Source organism: Cinclus cinclus, chromosome 26 (assembly GCF_963662255.1).
Source record: "Cinclus cinclus chromosome 26, bCinCin1.1, whole genome shotgun sequence".
In the NCBI taxonomy this organism is placed as follows: domain Eukaryota; kingdom Metazoa; phylum Chordata; class Aves; order Passeriformes; family Cinclidae; genus Cinclus; species Cinclus cinclus.
The window spans coordinates 6,467,717-6,482,474 of NC_085071.1; the positions used below are offsets into that span (position 1 = coordinate 6,467,717).

The 14,758-nt window shown below is 46.7% G+C and overlaps 1 protein-coding gene across 2 annotated transcripts in view; it reads left to right on the forward strand.

The window, feature by feature from the left end:
• The first annotated feature begins 749 nt into the window (after nucleotides 1–749).
• MACO1 (macoilin 1) overlaps nucleotides 750–14,758 on the forward strand; it is a 30,768-nt gene continuing 16,759 nt past the window's right edge. The window contains exons 1-6 of one of the 2 annotated variants that reach the window (XM_062508905.1): nucleotides 750–1,479; nucleotides 8,441–8,582; nucleotides 9,963–10,089; nucleotides 11,207–11,330; nucleotides 11,679–11,857; nucleotides 12,303–12,801. In XM_062508905.1, the coding sequence (XP_062364889.1) occupies nucleotides 1,400–1,479; nucleotides 8,441–8,582; nucleotides 9,963–10,089; nucleotides 11,207–11,330; nucleotides 11,679–11,857; nucleotides 12,303–12,801 (1,151 nt within the window). In that variant the 5' untranslated portion in view covers nucleotides 750–1,399. The remainder of the gene's footprint in view (nucleotides 1,480–8,440; nucleotides 8,583–9,962; nucleotides 10,090–11,206; nucleotides 11,331–11,678; nucleotides 11,858–12,302; nucleotides 12,802–14,758) is intronic. The other variant, XM_062508906.1, reaches the window with a different exon arrangement.

Sequence of the window (14,758 nt, forward strand, 5' to 3'; positions counted from 1 at the left end):
AGCACACTCCGGGCATGGCTCTAAGGCCATTTTGGGACCCGAGCTCCTCACTCAGCCCATCACTGCCCGACCCTTGTTCTGGGAGATCCATCAGCCTCCGGCAGGCTCGTGGCACCCAGCCCGGGCCGCGGGCACCGCCACCCTCCACCCAGCCAGGCCCGGGCGGGTCCAGGCCGCGCTCTGGCCTCTCTCAGGAGCGGCGCCGCCATTGTTCCCTTCACGGCTCCCGCAGACCACGCGGGCCTCGGAAAGGCTCCACGGAAGCCCCAACCGCGGGCCCTGGGGTGGGGGCTCAGCCGGGCGGCGCTGGAGCCCGGGCCCACAGCGGAGCCGCAGCCGCAGCCGCAGCCGGGGCCCGGCCGTGACTCGGCAGCCCCCGGCAGCGGCGGGACCCGTCCGGCCCCGCCCCTCTCCGAGCGCCCGCCCCTTCCCCACAGGCCGGCCTTAGGGACTGTCCCCCCATTGGCCGAGCGCGGGCCCTCCTGGTGTCTGATTGGTCCATCCTCAGCACCGGCCGCCTCTGGGCTGCGCGTCCTGCATTGCGATTGGTCAGATTGTCTGTCACTCAGACAGGCGCGCCATTCATTGGCTGGCGCTGCCCGTCAGTCACCCCGAGGGTTATTTTGCCCTCCGGTGAGCCGGCAGCGCAGGCCGCGCTGTGGGGGCGGCAGCGGCTGGTACTAAATGCCCACTGCCTGTCTGTGCCCCGGAGACATTTCGTCCCCTTCCCCAGCTGCCCATTTGCCAGCGAGGCTGTCAATCAAGCGGGAGAGGTGGCACCTCGGTGCTACGGTGACAGAGGAAATTGAGCCCTCCTTCTTCCGTTTCCGAATGGATGGCTGAGCTGTCCTTTTATTTTTCTGTTTCCCTTCCATTGGGCGGTTTTGCTGTCGGTCACCGCAGGGGGCGGGAACCAGGCTGCAGCAGAGTAGGCGGGATGACGCGAGAATCTGCACCGCGATTGGGCGGCAGGCCATCAATCACAAATCACCATCTCTGATTGTTTTTCACGGCCGTCACTCACGGCGGTGGGCGTGCCACGCGACGGCACGAGGCGGGCTCAGCTTTCTAGAACTGCGATTGGTCCGATGCACCGCCCGTCTGCCTTTCCCCCTTACCCATTGGTCGGAGCTGCTGTCACTCAGTCGGGCTCAGCCGCTTGATTGGTCACCGCCGGGGAGGCTGGGCGCTGCGCGGCGGCTGCGCGGGGGAACACGGCGGGGAGGGACGGACCAGGAATTATTTTTATTTCTTTGTTTCCCGGGGAAAAAAAAAAAGGGAAAAAAAGGAAAAAAAAGAAAAATAAACAAAAAAATAAGGCCCCGCGCTCGGGAACCCCCCGCGGGGGCGGATGGTCCTGCCGTGAGCGGGGCGGGCCGGGCCGGGCCGGGCCGGCGGGATGAAGCGGCGGAGCGCGGACTGCAGCAAACTGCGGCGGCCGCTCAAGCGGAACCGCATCACCGAGGGCATCTACGGCAGGTACCGAGCGGCCGCCGCGGCGCCGGGAGCGGGCGGTTCGCAGCCCCGGGGTCCCCCCGGTCGCTCCCCCCCGGCCCTGGCACCGTCATGGCGCCCCGGCTCCCCTCAGGCGCTGCCCCGCCCCGGGCCCTCCGCGCCCCGGGGGCTCCGCGGGGCCGGGCGAGCGGCTGGGCGAGCTGCTGGCCAAGGTGCTGCCGGGAGGGAGCGGCCAGAGCCGGCCCCGGGTTGGGGCCTTGGCCCCGTGTCAGCCCCGCTGCGGGGGCTCGGAGGTGCCGGAGGTTCGAGGCTCACCTGTGTGTTTCCCGGCCGGGCGTTCGCAGAGGCTGGGGCTGGCACTGAGCAGCAGAACAGCCGGGATGCTGGCCCGGCTCCTCAAGCAGGCTTTCACAAAGTTGGATTTTTGGGTTTTTTTTTTTTTTTTTTTTTTTTTTTATTTTATTTTATTTTTTGTTTGTTTTGTTGGTTTTTTTTCTGTGCCGTGAGGCTACGGTGGAAGGTGTGAGAGCTATGGGAGCAAGGAGGTTTTTTGGGAATTGCCGGAGCAGGGATGGATGGGCCTGGTGTGGTGGGGACCCAGCAGGTGCCCGAGTCACCCCTGCCCTGGGGGATGAGGAAGGAGATGGCGCTGGAGTGAGATGCACGTGGGATGTGCATCACCCTGGGAATCAGGATGTGTTTGCCAGGTGTTCACAGGCACAAGGCACCAAAACGCTGATTTGTGTCCCAGCAGCGTCGTTACGAGCCTGCTTAAAGAGTGTTTCTGTCAGACTTTGCATGGAATGCAATAATTCTGCATTTCTCCATCAGCAGGAGTTTGGGGCAGGGGAGGCTTTGAAGCTTGTGAGAGCTGTAGTAAATGTGCTGCTGTCCCATTTCTGTTTCTAGTTCAGTGGGGCTGATGAATGCAGTGCCTGGAAACCTGAGCGAGCTCATACAATTCAGATGTTAACTTTGCATGAGGGAAGCAGCTGCTGGGGAGCTGTGACAGGAATAAAATTGTCCCAGTGTGCTGCTTATCCCACTTGTAGTGAATCTGTGAGAGTAGAGAACTTTCTGCTTTAGACTTTCAGGTTTTGGGAGAACGCTGCCTAGGAATGCTAAAGACAAACATCCCTTGTGTGGAAGTTACTATTCAAGGTGGAGAATGATTCAACTATATAAGGAATTGCTTATAACTGGATTTCAAAAAGTCACTTTGAGGTGACTGGCAGGGAAGGTGGGGTGAGAGAAGGAGGGGAAATCAGGAGAAGTTCAGAGGAGCTCCAGGAGCTGAGTGTGTGCAGCAGGAAGAGCTGCTGGAGTCCTGGGAGACTTTGCTTCTCCTGGGATGCTTTGGGTCAGGAATGGGATTTTCAGCCTTTGTTTCACATGGTGTTCTGCTGAACACAAACAATCAGTGTCCTCAGAGTGTTGTCCCTCAGACAGGAAGGAGAAATAGTGGGAAGGGCTTTTTCCTTTGGAAATCTAAGCAGAGGGAGGTTCTCCCACGTGGATTTGGGATCTTTCTCTCTTTTTTTTTTTTTTTTAATTGTTTCAATATTTTCTTCTCTCTCCACTCCGTAATTCAGTGATCACATACAGGTGACTTCTCACAGAACTACAGTTGTCTAAATTCTTGCAATTACTGCAGTTATTTATTCAGCTTATCTTAATTGTCCCCATCAGCTTACACAGACCCAGTAAATGCATTTATCAGGAGGAAGCATCCTGGGTTTATGGGCAGAGCAGCCAGGCTGAGCAAACAGCAGGATTGGGATACTTAACTCTTTTTGTTTTGTTTGCTCTTTAAATTAAGCCTGATCTTAAATTAAGCCTGGTTCCCTGTCCAGCCTGGGAGTATGAGCAAGGCACAGCTGTCAGTGAGACACGAGGGGTGGGTGAGAGCTGGGAAAAGGAGGAGTTTTGGAGCAGGTGGAGCAAGGAAGGAATTGTCCTGCAGGGAAGCTCTGGTGGCAGAGTTCATTGCATGTGTAAAACTGAAGTGGATTCTAAGAAGTGCTAGAAAACCAGAACAGAGTTAGAAATATAAAATCCTGGGCAGCACTGAAAGATGTGGATGGTCTGTCTCTCTGAACATTGAATTTTGCAGAGACTTGTGCTCTTTAGAAGTATTGCAGGACGTGTGGAAAGAACTTTATTATCATTTAAAATAACTGCTTTCAACAGCTCTCCAAGCCCACCATGCTCACAGCAGGAACTGGAGGATCTCTTATTTCCACAGCTTATATTCCAATATTCTCCCATGTAAAACAATGGCAGCAGTTTAGAAATGCTAAAGTGATTTAACATCTACCTTTGGCAGCATGCATGCATTATACCCTTAATTGTTAATTAAAGTATTCATTGCAGCTTGTCACCAGTTAAGCAATTAAAGTTTAGTTGTTCCTGAGTCTTCCCAGTCCTCATCTTTGATCTGGTTCAAATCTGGTTCCAATCCTTCAGCTGCGTTGCTGATATTGGCTCTGCTTGGTCCCACTTTGGTGGCTGGGGAAGTTTCAGGATGAATTCCAAGATGAATTCCACCCAGTCCCTGCTTTAACTCGTGCTGTCACATCAGCTGCTGGATGCTGTCTCATGGATTCCCTGACAATAGTCCTGAAATACTCCGTGTTCCTTCAGAGCCAGGATTTTTTTTAGCTGGGGATGTAAATTGGCCTTTATTCCCAGGCACTCCGTGGGCTGGCAGCCAAGTGGGTGCCTGCCAGGGGAGGCTGTCTCATCTCCAAGTGGTCCTGGTGGCACAGGATAAAGATTCCTGGGTGCCACGACCCCTAAAACGCCCCTGGCTCCTTCTGCCACCCAAATCCTGAATCCCAAGGACTGCATTTTGAACAGCCAAATAAACTGGAAGGAAAAAATCAGCACTACCTCCAGGAACGTGGCCTTTTTTAGGCTTTTCTTGAAAATCCATAACGATCCCTCCTGCTCATTTATTCTGGCTCTATTTTTTTTTTTTAAACCAGTTTCCTATAGAGAAGTCTGGAACAAAGCAGCAGAGCTGCCTTTTATGACTTGAACCTCAGTGCAGGGCTCCAGTGTAACTGAGCCCACATTTATTGTGTTGGCACAGGGAATGTCAGCCCCTGTGCCCTGGCTCTCACTCCCTGCAGCTAAAGGGACTCCTGTGCCTGCATTTTGGAGTTTGCAGCTGAATTCCCCGAGCTGGCAGTGCCTCAGCCCCACAGCCCTTCCAGCACTGCCAGGGTTTTCCCTCCCTGTCCTCACCTGCCCCAGGGATGAACACGTTCCGTGCCCTGACAGAATCAGGAGTCAGGAGCTTTCCTGGGATTTTAAAGAGTCCCAGGAGCTTTCCTGGGATTCTTTAAATCTCTTCTCCTTTTCAAACCTGTGGCTGGTGAGTGTTCCACATGGCCAGTGCCAGCAGTGATGTTTTGTGCCTTTCAGACTCGCTGTGCTCGCTCCGTTCTGCTTCTTCTGCCCACTAAGAACAATCTTAGGTGTCTGTTAATATGTTTATTTATATAAAGCTTTTATATTTGCTAACCTCCACTCAGCATCCCCGGTGTTGTGGCTGCTGGGTAACCCTGAGGTGAGGCGAGGAAATGTTGATTATTTGGTAATTTCACCCAAATGCTCAAATTCACCTTTTTTGAAGCTCACCTGTGCCCCTGGCAGCCTGCCAGCCTTGGGATGCCTCCCACTGCATTGTCTTGGATGAGTCAGGCTGCCAAATGGAACATGCCAGGATTCCCTTTCCAGCCTTTGGGCCTGGCTGATAATGGTGAGAGACAATTAAGGCTTAATCGACCCCAAATTTGGGTTTGGGGTGCAGAATTGGATCTTTTTCTTAGGGATTTTTGGCAGTATTTTTTACCTTACGGCCAGCAGAGGATCTGCTTCTGCAGGGCAGTAAAAGGAGAACAAAGAACAAGAGAGGAAAGAAGAAAAAAAAAAAAAAGAGGGGGGTGGGGGAAAGGAAATTACATCTGGCACTTGCAGGGGGAGGAAGAACGAGGAGGAAAATTATTTGTTTGCAAATTCAAAGGGAGAGAGCACGGGCACTGCAGGGTTATGAATAAATCTTTCTATTCAGGGTACATTAGCCATCAATTGACCTTTTAGAGAAATTGCAGCACTGTGATCACTGTTCCTCACATGCCTGTGTCCATCCTCCCCTTTTCCTTCAGCACCCTCAGGATTAGGTGCCAGATGCTGCTTCGTGGGGAAAGCCCTGTCCTTAAACCTCTGCCAGGGCAGATTTTTTGACATGTGTCAGGAAATTGGATAACCCAGATTTTAGGTATTTTATCTGCAGCAATCTTCCCCTGGATTGGCATGCACCTCAAAATTCCTGTTGGCCTCGTGGAATATATTTACAATAAAAAGGTTTTCCGGGGGGTTTAATTCCTGGGGATGTGTTTCAGCTCTCCCTGCTGGGCTGGGGGCTTGCCTGAACACAAACCTGGCTGTGCAGCATCTCAGGGGGAGCAGGAGCTGAAATTTGGGCTCCTTCCCTGCTGGGGCCAGCACAAGGATTGAGGATTTTAAACTTTGCTGTCCTCCCGGAGTTCTGCATGGCTTTGGAGCCCTGCAGACAATGAGAAATAGGTTCTTTAATAGCGCTGGCAAAAGCTCCTTGCAAGTGTTGCATTGTTCCAATTCCACTTTAGAAGGTGCTAAGTGTCAGCAGGGCCCTTGGATTGATCTGAATTTAATATCAGAAATCACTTTAATGGCTGTGGGACAGAACTCTCGTTCAGTAAATGCTTTCACTTGGAGTGGCACTTCAGAGCTGAGCAGCATTAATCCTGCCAGCCCTCATTTGCTGGGAAAAATGGGGTTCCAGTGGCAGGAAAATAAACAATAGCCACGAGTGTCACTCAGGAAAAAGCTCCAGGCCACAACCAAACAGAATAAGAATTCCTGGCTGGGATGGTTTGACAGAATCCCTCAGATCTGAGGAGTTTTGCACAGGTAGAGCTGCAGAGTCTGGACCCAAATGTCACCTTTAATGTCACAGATTCCCTGTGAAAAGCAGCTGCTTTTTACACATTTCTGGCGAGGACTAGACAAATTTATAATTTATTTAAATAATCAGGGACAGGCAGCCTGTGGAAGCATCATCCACCAGGACAATGGGACCTTTGAAAGGTTTTGGTGGGTTTGGGTTTCTGGGTTTTGGTGTTGGGATATTTTGTTGGGTTTCTGGGCTTTGGTGTGGGATATTTTGTTGGGTTTCAGGGTTTTTTAAATACTCCCACTGTAGTTCATTCTTCTCAGTCAGTAATTAGTGACTGGGGTGGGTCCATCAGAACTGAAAACTTCACTTCCTTAACCTTTCCAAGTGTGTGCCATGAATTTGTTTCCATTCCATTAAAATGCTTCCTGGAGCCTTCTGCTTTCTGTTTTTTTTTCCCCCACCCCACTCTGTTGATAAGGGCACCTCTGATCCCAAGAAATCCAAATTTTCCCAACCCTGTTCTTTGGACCTCACCTTGCCTGACAAATGGGTGAGAATTGCACAGGTTCGGTTGTTTTAAATCACAATTTCCCTGGAATTTTTGTGTTTTGTGGCTTCCCCAAAGCTCTGCCCGAGTTCCTAAAACAGAAACTCGACCCTGGCTGGCCCTGGGTGCAAACCTTGGCACCTCCCAGCAAACATTCCAGGGCAAAGTTCTGCTGCTTGTGCTGGCAAAACAAGGCACTAAAAGGAAATTTTACTTTTGATTTAAAAGAGAAAAATAGATTTTGAACCTTTTTTTTTTTTTTAACTAACCCAATAGAGTGCAGCAAGCTATAGGGGAGCTGGAGTGACAGATCTGGGGGGGGAAAAAAAAGGGGGTTTTATTTCTTTTTTGGAAGAATGGGTTGGGTTGATGCCTCAAGTGTCACTTGGGGATGAGCTCAGAATGTTTCTGAGCTCTGGTGCCAAGGAGAATCCCCAGTGGTTCCAAATGCTGGACTCAGCAATAATTAAAAAAAAATCGAAGTCAGGCTGCTCTCAAGCCTCATGTGATTCTGTTTTTCTGGGGTTTTGTTTGTTTTTGTCATCCTTAGGTTTAATTCTGAATATTCTCCTTCAAAAAAAAAAAAAAAAAAGGAAAGAAAAGCAGTTGATCTGTTGGAAATTCTGACCTGAAATTTCCTTTTTCTCTCCCCCCAGCATCTCCCTATACCTGAAAAATAAATGCAGTTCCAGACCTGCTGTAGTGGAATAGTAAAAAAAACAAACACCAAACCCCTACGTTTATTTTATAAAATTATTTTGGTTGACGTTTCCTTCTATCTATTACAGTCCTTAGTTTTAATTCTGCAATTTTAATTAAAAAAAAATAGATAATCAGTTTCTCTGTTGCAAATCGTGACCTGAAATTTCCTTTTTCTCTGCCCCCAGCATCTCCCTATACTTGAAAAATAAATGCAGTTCCAGCCTGCTGTAATAATAAAAATAATCTGAATTTATTTTATAACATTATTTTAGCTGACATTTCCTTCTGTGTATTACAATCCGCCTTAGTTTTAATTCTGAATATTTTAGACTGATTTTCTTTTTTAAAATTATCTGTTGGAAATCCTGACCTGAAATTTCCTTTTTCTTTCCCTCCAGCACCTCTCTATACCTGGAAAATAAACACAGTTCCAGAGTGCTGTAATAATAATAATAATAATAATAATAATAATAATAATAACAACAATAACAACAACCTGGAAAATAAACACAGTTCCAGCCTGCTATATAATAATAATAATAGTAATAGTAATAGTAATAACAATAACAATAATAATAATAATAATAATAATAATAATAATAACCCTAAATATATTATATAACATTCTCTTGGCTGACTTCTTATTGTATGCATTACAGTCCTTATTTTTAATTCTGATTTTTTTTATTTTAATAATAACTTTTAACTCTTTTTTTTTCTTTTTTGGTAATAAAAATAAGAGTGTTTTAGTTGGAAATGCTGAGCTGAAATGTGCTTTTGCTGTCCCCCAGCACGTTCCTGTACCTGAAGTTCCTGGTGGTGTGGGCCCTGGTGCTGCTGGCAGATTTTGTGCTGGAGTTCAGGTTTGAGTACCTGTGGCCATTCTGGCTTTTCATCAGGAGTGTTTACGACTCCTTCCGCTACCAGGGCCTGGTGAGTGCCCAGAAACGGGGGAGAGGGAGAGGGAGAGGAGAGAGAGAGAGGGGAGAGAGAGAGAGGGAGAGAGAGAGAGGAGAGAGAGGGAGAGAGAGAGAGAGAGGGGAGAGGGGAGAGAGAGAGGGAGAGAGAGGGGAGAGAGAGAGAGAGGGGAGAGAGAGAGAGGAGAGAGGGAGAGAGAGAGAGAGGGGAGAGAGAGAGAGGGGAGAGGGAGAGAGAGAGAGAGGGGAGAGAGAGGGGAGAGAGAGAGGAGAGAGAGGGGAGAGAGAGAGGGAGAGAGGGGAGAGAGAGGGGAGAGAGGAGAGAGAGAGAGGGGAGAGAGAGGGGAGAGAGAGAGGAGAGAGAGGGGAGAGAGAGAGGAGAGAGAGGGGAGAGAGAGAGGAGAGAGAGGGGAGAGAGAGAGGGAGAGAGGGGAGAGAGAGAGAGAGGAGAGAGAGGGGAGAGAGCTGATGAGATTCCTGAGCTGCTGGGAATCCATCAGAATTCTGCATGGCCTGACAGATGTGTGAACAGGCTTGCTGTATTGTTTAAACTCTGTATTATTGTTATTATTATTATTATTACTACTATTATTACTGTTGGTATTTCTATTACCATTATTATTACTATTATCACTATTGCTATTTTTATTACTATTATTTTACTATTGTTATTCTATTACTACTATTATTAGTAGTAGTATTAGTATTATTAGTATTATTGTTTCTGTATTTCTTTAAACAAAACCCTGTTATACAGAGTGCTTTACATATATATATAATTTTTTTAATATATGTGTGTATATATGTATATATGTGTGTATTATAAATACATTGTCTATAGGGCTGTATATAGAAAAGGTTATATATAAATATATATATACACACAAATATATTGTCTGTATATAGAAAACTTTATATATATAAATATATACACACACATATATATTGTTTGTATATAGAAAAGTTTATATATATATAAATATACAGGTTAAAATGTATTAAAATTAAACACACATGTCATAAGAGAAATATGGGTGTGTTATAAAAATTACAGCAATTAGATACTTTATATAAAATGTATTATTTGAATTAATCAGAATTATATCTAACCTTCTATATATGTAAGACTTTCTGTATTGTTTTAAAGAGAACCCAGTTATATAAAGTTTTATATATTTTTCTATCTGTGTGTGTATATATACACAGACATCTGCTGTCTGTATATAGGGGGTTATATATATTTAAATATAATTAAATAGACATGTAATATGAGAAAAATTGCTATAAAATTCCAGCTATTAGCTATTTGATATAAAATGCACTACACGTGTTTGAACATCTATAAAGGTTTGGGATAACCAAACTGTTTTTTATCCCCCTCCCTCCTTTCTTCCAGGCCTTCTCAGTATTTTTTGTGTGTGTAGCATTCACCTCCAACATCATCTGTCTGCTCTTCATCCCAATCCAGTGGCTGTTCTTTGCTGCCAGCACCTATGTGTGGGTACAGTATGTGTGGCACACAGGTGGGGCTTTATTCTTAATTCATTAACTCATTAATCACTTCTTTATTTGCAGTTCTCCTTCACTGGCAGCTCCCAGGGCTCAGTGGGTATCTCACATCTTTTAGGGGTAAATCCCCTCTGCTGGTACCTCACTGAAATGCAGGGTTTGGTTTAGAATTCATTTTTTTTTGTTGTTGTTTTGTACTTACACATCTCCAGTAAGCTGGATGGGAATAAACAGGAATTCCAGAGCAGTTAAAAGAAAATACAATTCCTGTGTTTAAAACTCTCCTGGCTGGACAAACGCAGAGCACACAGGAGAGGTTTGTGCCAGTGTTCTGCTCCTCCACACTCGCTGTGCTGTTCATTCAGTAGATGATGCTCAGCTCTCAGTGGTTTCAGTGCTCAGAGTTGAGCTGTGTTTTAGCAAAGCTTTGTCTCAGCTGGGTGCAGTTTGTGAGCTGCTGATGCCAGAGGCTGTTGGAGGCTGGGAAGGAGAATTCCTGTCCCCCTGTGCTGCCCTTCTCTCCCTGAGCCCTTCGGGTTTGTGCTCATAAACCCCTGGGTTTGGGTGGAGCAGTGCAGCTGGGGGAGGTCCTTGAGTTCCTTCCCTCAATCCAAACATTTTAGGGATAAAATTAAAATTATTTTGGTTGTGAGAGGTAACTTCTCACTCGCCGGATCCTTGGGATTTGGGTTTAGTGTTAGCCTTGGTGCCAGGGGTTTGCAGGGTGCTGTGATCATCCCTCACTCAGCTCTGTGACAATTCAGTCACTGCTGGGAACCACTTCTGCCCAGTTTCAAATACCTGCAGGATCTGGGCTTATTTCTAGAGCTCTGTTCATGTGTTAAAGCCTTATCTGAAGCTGTTCAGGGTTAATGCTTAGAAGGAAGAACCTGATGGGCCAGTTTTAGCTGTAGCTATTGAGCTGATTTAATATTTTAATTCATAGCAACCTCAGGAATTACTCATTTTCACGATGGGAGTTTTTTTTTCTTCTTTCTTAAATTACAATCTTTCTAGGTAAAACCTTGAAGGTTTGTTTCCTTAGACTCCTGAAATGTTTTAAAAATCACTTTGAAATCCTTGCAGCCTGCACTCTGTCCTTGAGGTTCCTCTGTTTCCTTCTCTCCACAGAAAGAGGTGTGTGCTTACCAACAGTATCACTGTGGATACTTTTTGTTTATATTGAAGCAGCCATTAGATTTAAAGATTTAAAAAACTTCCACGTGGACCTTTGTCGTCCATTTGCAGCACATTGGTAAGTGCTTCTCTGCCTTTTTCTTATTCACCTTTCTTTCACCAGGAAAATGAATAATGAGGGCTTTTTATTCGAGTTCAAGGTTAGGCTCTTCAGTTTTCCCTTTAAAATTCTACCAGGAAATATTCCATGAGAGATGTGTGAACACAAGGACCCAGTGCCACCTTTCTGTGCTGTGAGGAATTTACAGTGGCTATCCCAAGCATTCCTTGAAAGCAAAAACCACTTTAAAGATCATTTTGTATGGAAACTATTCCCATGTGTATATATACTTGATTCATTTGCTGTCATGGCTATAACTTGATTAATAACATTGGGGTTTTTGATTTATTTATTTTTTTTCCTTAGCATTGGCTACCCTGTTGTGACTTTGGGCTTTGGCTTTAAAAGTTACGTCAGCTACAAGATGCGTTTGAGGAAGCAGAAGGAGGTTCAGAAGGAGAACGAGTTCTACATGCAGCTCCTGCAGCAGGCACTGCCCCCAGAGCAGCAGATGCTGCAAAGGCAGGAGAGGGAGGCAGAGGAAGGCAAGTTATTCCTTCATGTGTTCTCTGTTCTGAGAATAAAACAACAAAAAAAAACAAAAAACCAACGTAGACGTGCTGAGCTTGGTCTGGTGAACTCAGAGAGGGCAGCAATGAAATGGTTAATGGCACAGGCAAATTGATTTGTGGCCCCTCTGCTCAGTTCTTCGTTAGCAGCTGCTCACTCAGTGTTGTGTGAAGCTTTACTGTGTATTATTAAAGCCCTGTTTCCTGCTTGGAATGAGGCAAAAAGCCTTAAAATGCAACTTTGGGTTCTCTTTTGTAGAGAGTATCCAATGCTGATTGTTCCCTGCAGGAATGCTGCATGTGTCCATAATGATTTTATTTTTTTTTTCTTTCTGTAGCATGGTATTGATTGATTTAATGAACTAAGTTGAGTTGGGTTTTTTTTGTTTTTTGTTTTTTTTTTTTCACTTTGGTGTCGCAGCAGCCAAAGGATTATCTGATATGGATTCCTCAATACTCCTGCAGCACAATGGAGGCATTCCAGCCAATAAAAAAATCTCTACAACGTTGCCAGAGCTGGAATATCGAGAAAAAGGGAAAGAAAAGGACAAGGATGCAAAGAAACACAACCTTGGAATAAACAACAACATTTTGCAACCTGTAGACTCTAAAATACAAGAAATTGAATATATGGAAAACCATATCAATAGTAAAAGATTAAATAATGATCTTGTAGGAAGTACAGAAAACCTCTTAAAAGAGGACTCATGCACTGCCTCGTCCAAAAATTACAAAAATGTCAGTGGGGTTGTGAACTCCTCACCCCGCAGCCACAGTGCAAGCAACGGGAGCATCCCCTCCTCATCCTCTAAAAATGAGAAAAAACAGAAATGTGCCAGCAAGAGCCCGAGCACACATAAGGACTTAATGGAAAACTGTATTCCTAATAACCAGCTAAGCAAACCAGATGCACTGGTCAGGTAAGTTGGGCCTGAGCCTTGCCTCAGCCTCCCTCGCTCCATCAGGGCTCAGGGCTTTAGTTTGGTTTTTATTTGGAAGATGGCATTGGTGGTCGCCTAGAGAAGACAGAGTTGTGTGGTGGTGTGGGGTAAGATCTCCAGGAGATGTGTGGAGCTGTGTTCCTGCTTCTTGTTTGATCTGCAGCCTGGAGCAGATGGCTTCATTTCTGGTTCAGGATCTGCTGCTCCCCTGCCTCTGTTGAGAGACGCCACAAATATTGTGGTAGAAGGAAAAATGTGGAGAAAATCAGCTCATCTGTCCTTGGCAGCTCCTCTGTGCAGCCACCTTTGCCTCTGCGGGGAGCTCAGTGGGGTTTCTTGGTGCCTGAACAAGTGGTTTTGTTATGTTTTTGTTTTTTGTTTTTCCTTTCAAGAGTTTGGCTTTTGCTTTAGCGCTGGTGTGGAGCTCTGCTCCCAGCCCTGCTGCAGGCACAGCTCCCAGGGATCCCTGGGGGAATCTGGAGGACTCCCAGCTCTACATCTGCTCCTGGGGACTTTGGAGGGACCTACCTGGGTCTGGGAGGTGCAGTGGCTCACCCTGGGGCAGATGGTGCTGCCAGCAGGAGCAGCAGTGAGGGGAGTGGTGACTGTGCATGGAGAGATGTCTGCAACAAAACCCATTCCACAGTGCTGCCCTCCTCCAGCATTTTCCACCTGCCTCTCTTGCTCCTTATTCCACCAAATCAATGTCGGCCACCTTAACTGGCAGATCAGGCTTGTTTTCCCTGCAAGTACCTTTGATAATTGGGCTTTTGTCTCTGAGGATTTGTGCTGTGGGAACACAATTACTGCAATGGAAATATTATTTTCTCCTCTGATAATCCCTCTGCCCCTGATTGACATACCCCTGCCAGTTAAACACCCGGAGTAATTATTACCCAATGCCTGTAGAGAACTTGTGTGAGGCAAATCAGAGAGCAGCCGGTCAATCTGAACTGGGAATTCCAGGAGTGATGGGGTGAAGATGGCTCTGCCTTCAGCAGAGCTGCTCCAGCCCCTGGCCAGGGTGTTCCCGATCTCAACTGGTTTCTAAGGTTTTTAAAAACTCTTTCTAAGGTTTTTAAAAACTCTTTCTAAGGTTAGTTTGCTCCCCGAGGCAGAGAAGGGTCAGCTCGGTTTGCTGCAGTTCCAAACATTCCTAAATCTTGAGGAGAGGGAAAGGAATTGCTTTGGGAATGAGAGTTGTGTGGCTGTGACAGGGACTGAGATTCAATTCCGCGTTGAAATCCAGGTGGTCGCTGATTGCCCAAGGTGAGTTTTGATCACAGAAATGAGTGTACAACAAAGCAGATCCGTGTCCCATGGGAATTCCAGCTCCTGGAAGTGGCAGGGAAGGACAGAGAGCACAGCTGTACTCTGAAGTGCCCTACTCTGCCCTGAGAGGGAACTGCCCTTCTTCAGCCAAGTGTTTTTGGGGTGTGTGCTGTGGAGTTGTGCTGCAAATCCCCGGAGCTGTTTCTTGTCCCTGTGCAGGCAGCCCAGGAGCACCAAACCCCAGCGTCCTGCCCCCAGCTGCTGCTTGAAATCATGGATGAAATCATTTCTGGAACTCCCACACCACTGGGAGCACAAACTCACCTGACAGATTGGATGGGATGGATGCACTTGCATTTAAAAATTCATGGTGCTTTTTTATTTTAACCTTGTCAGTTATCCCATCCCTGGGAGTGCCAGGCATTTGTTCCATCATCTTTTCCACTTCCAGCAGTGTTACTCATTCCTGTTATTAAACTTCCAGTCTGCATTGCTGCTGGAGCCTGAAAAGGGCTGAGTGAAGCCCTCCATTTGTTCACACTCAGGTCACATCTGCTCAGCTTCCAAATAAAGCTGCTCTTCCTCACTCAGTGTCCAGCAGGATGGAAGAGCTGAGCTGCTTTCCTTTTGTGTCCACAGAGGATGGCCCTGAGCTGAGTAACCA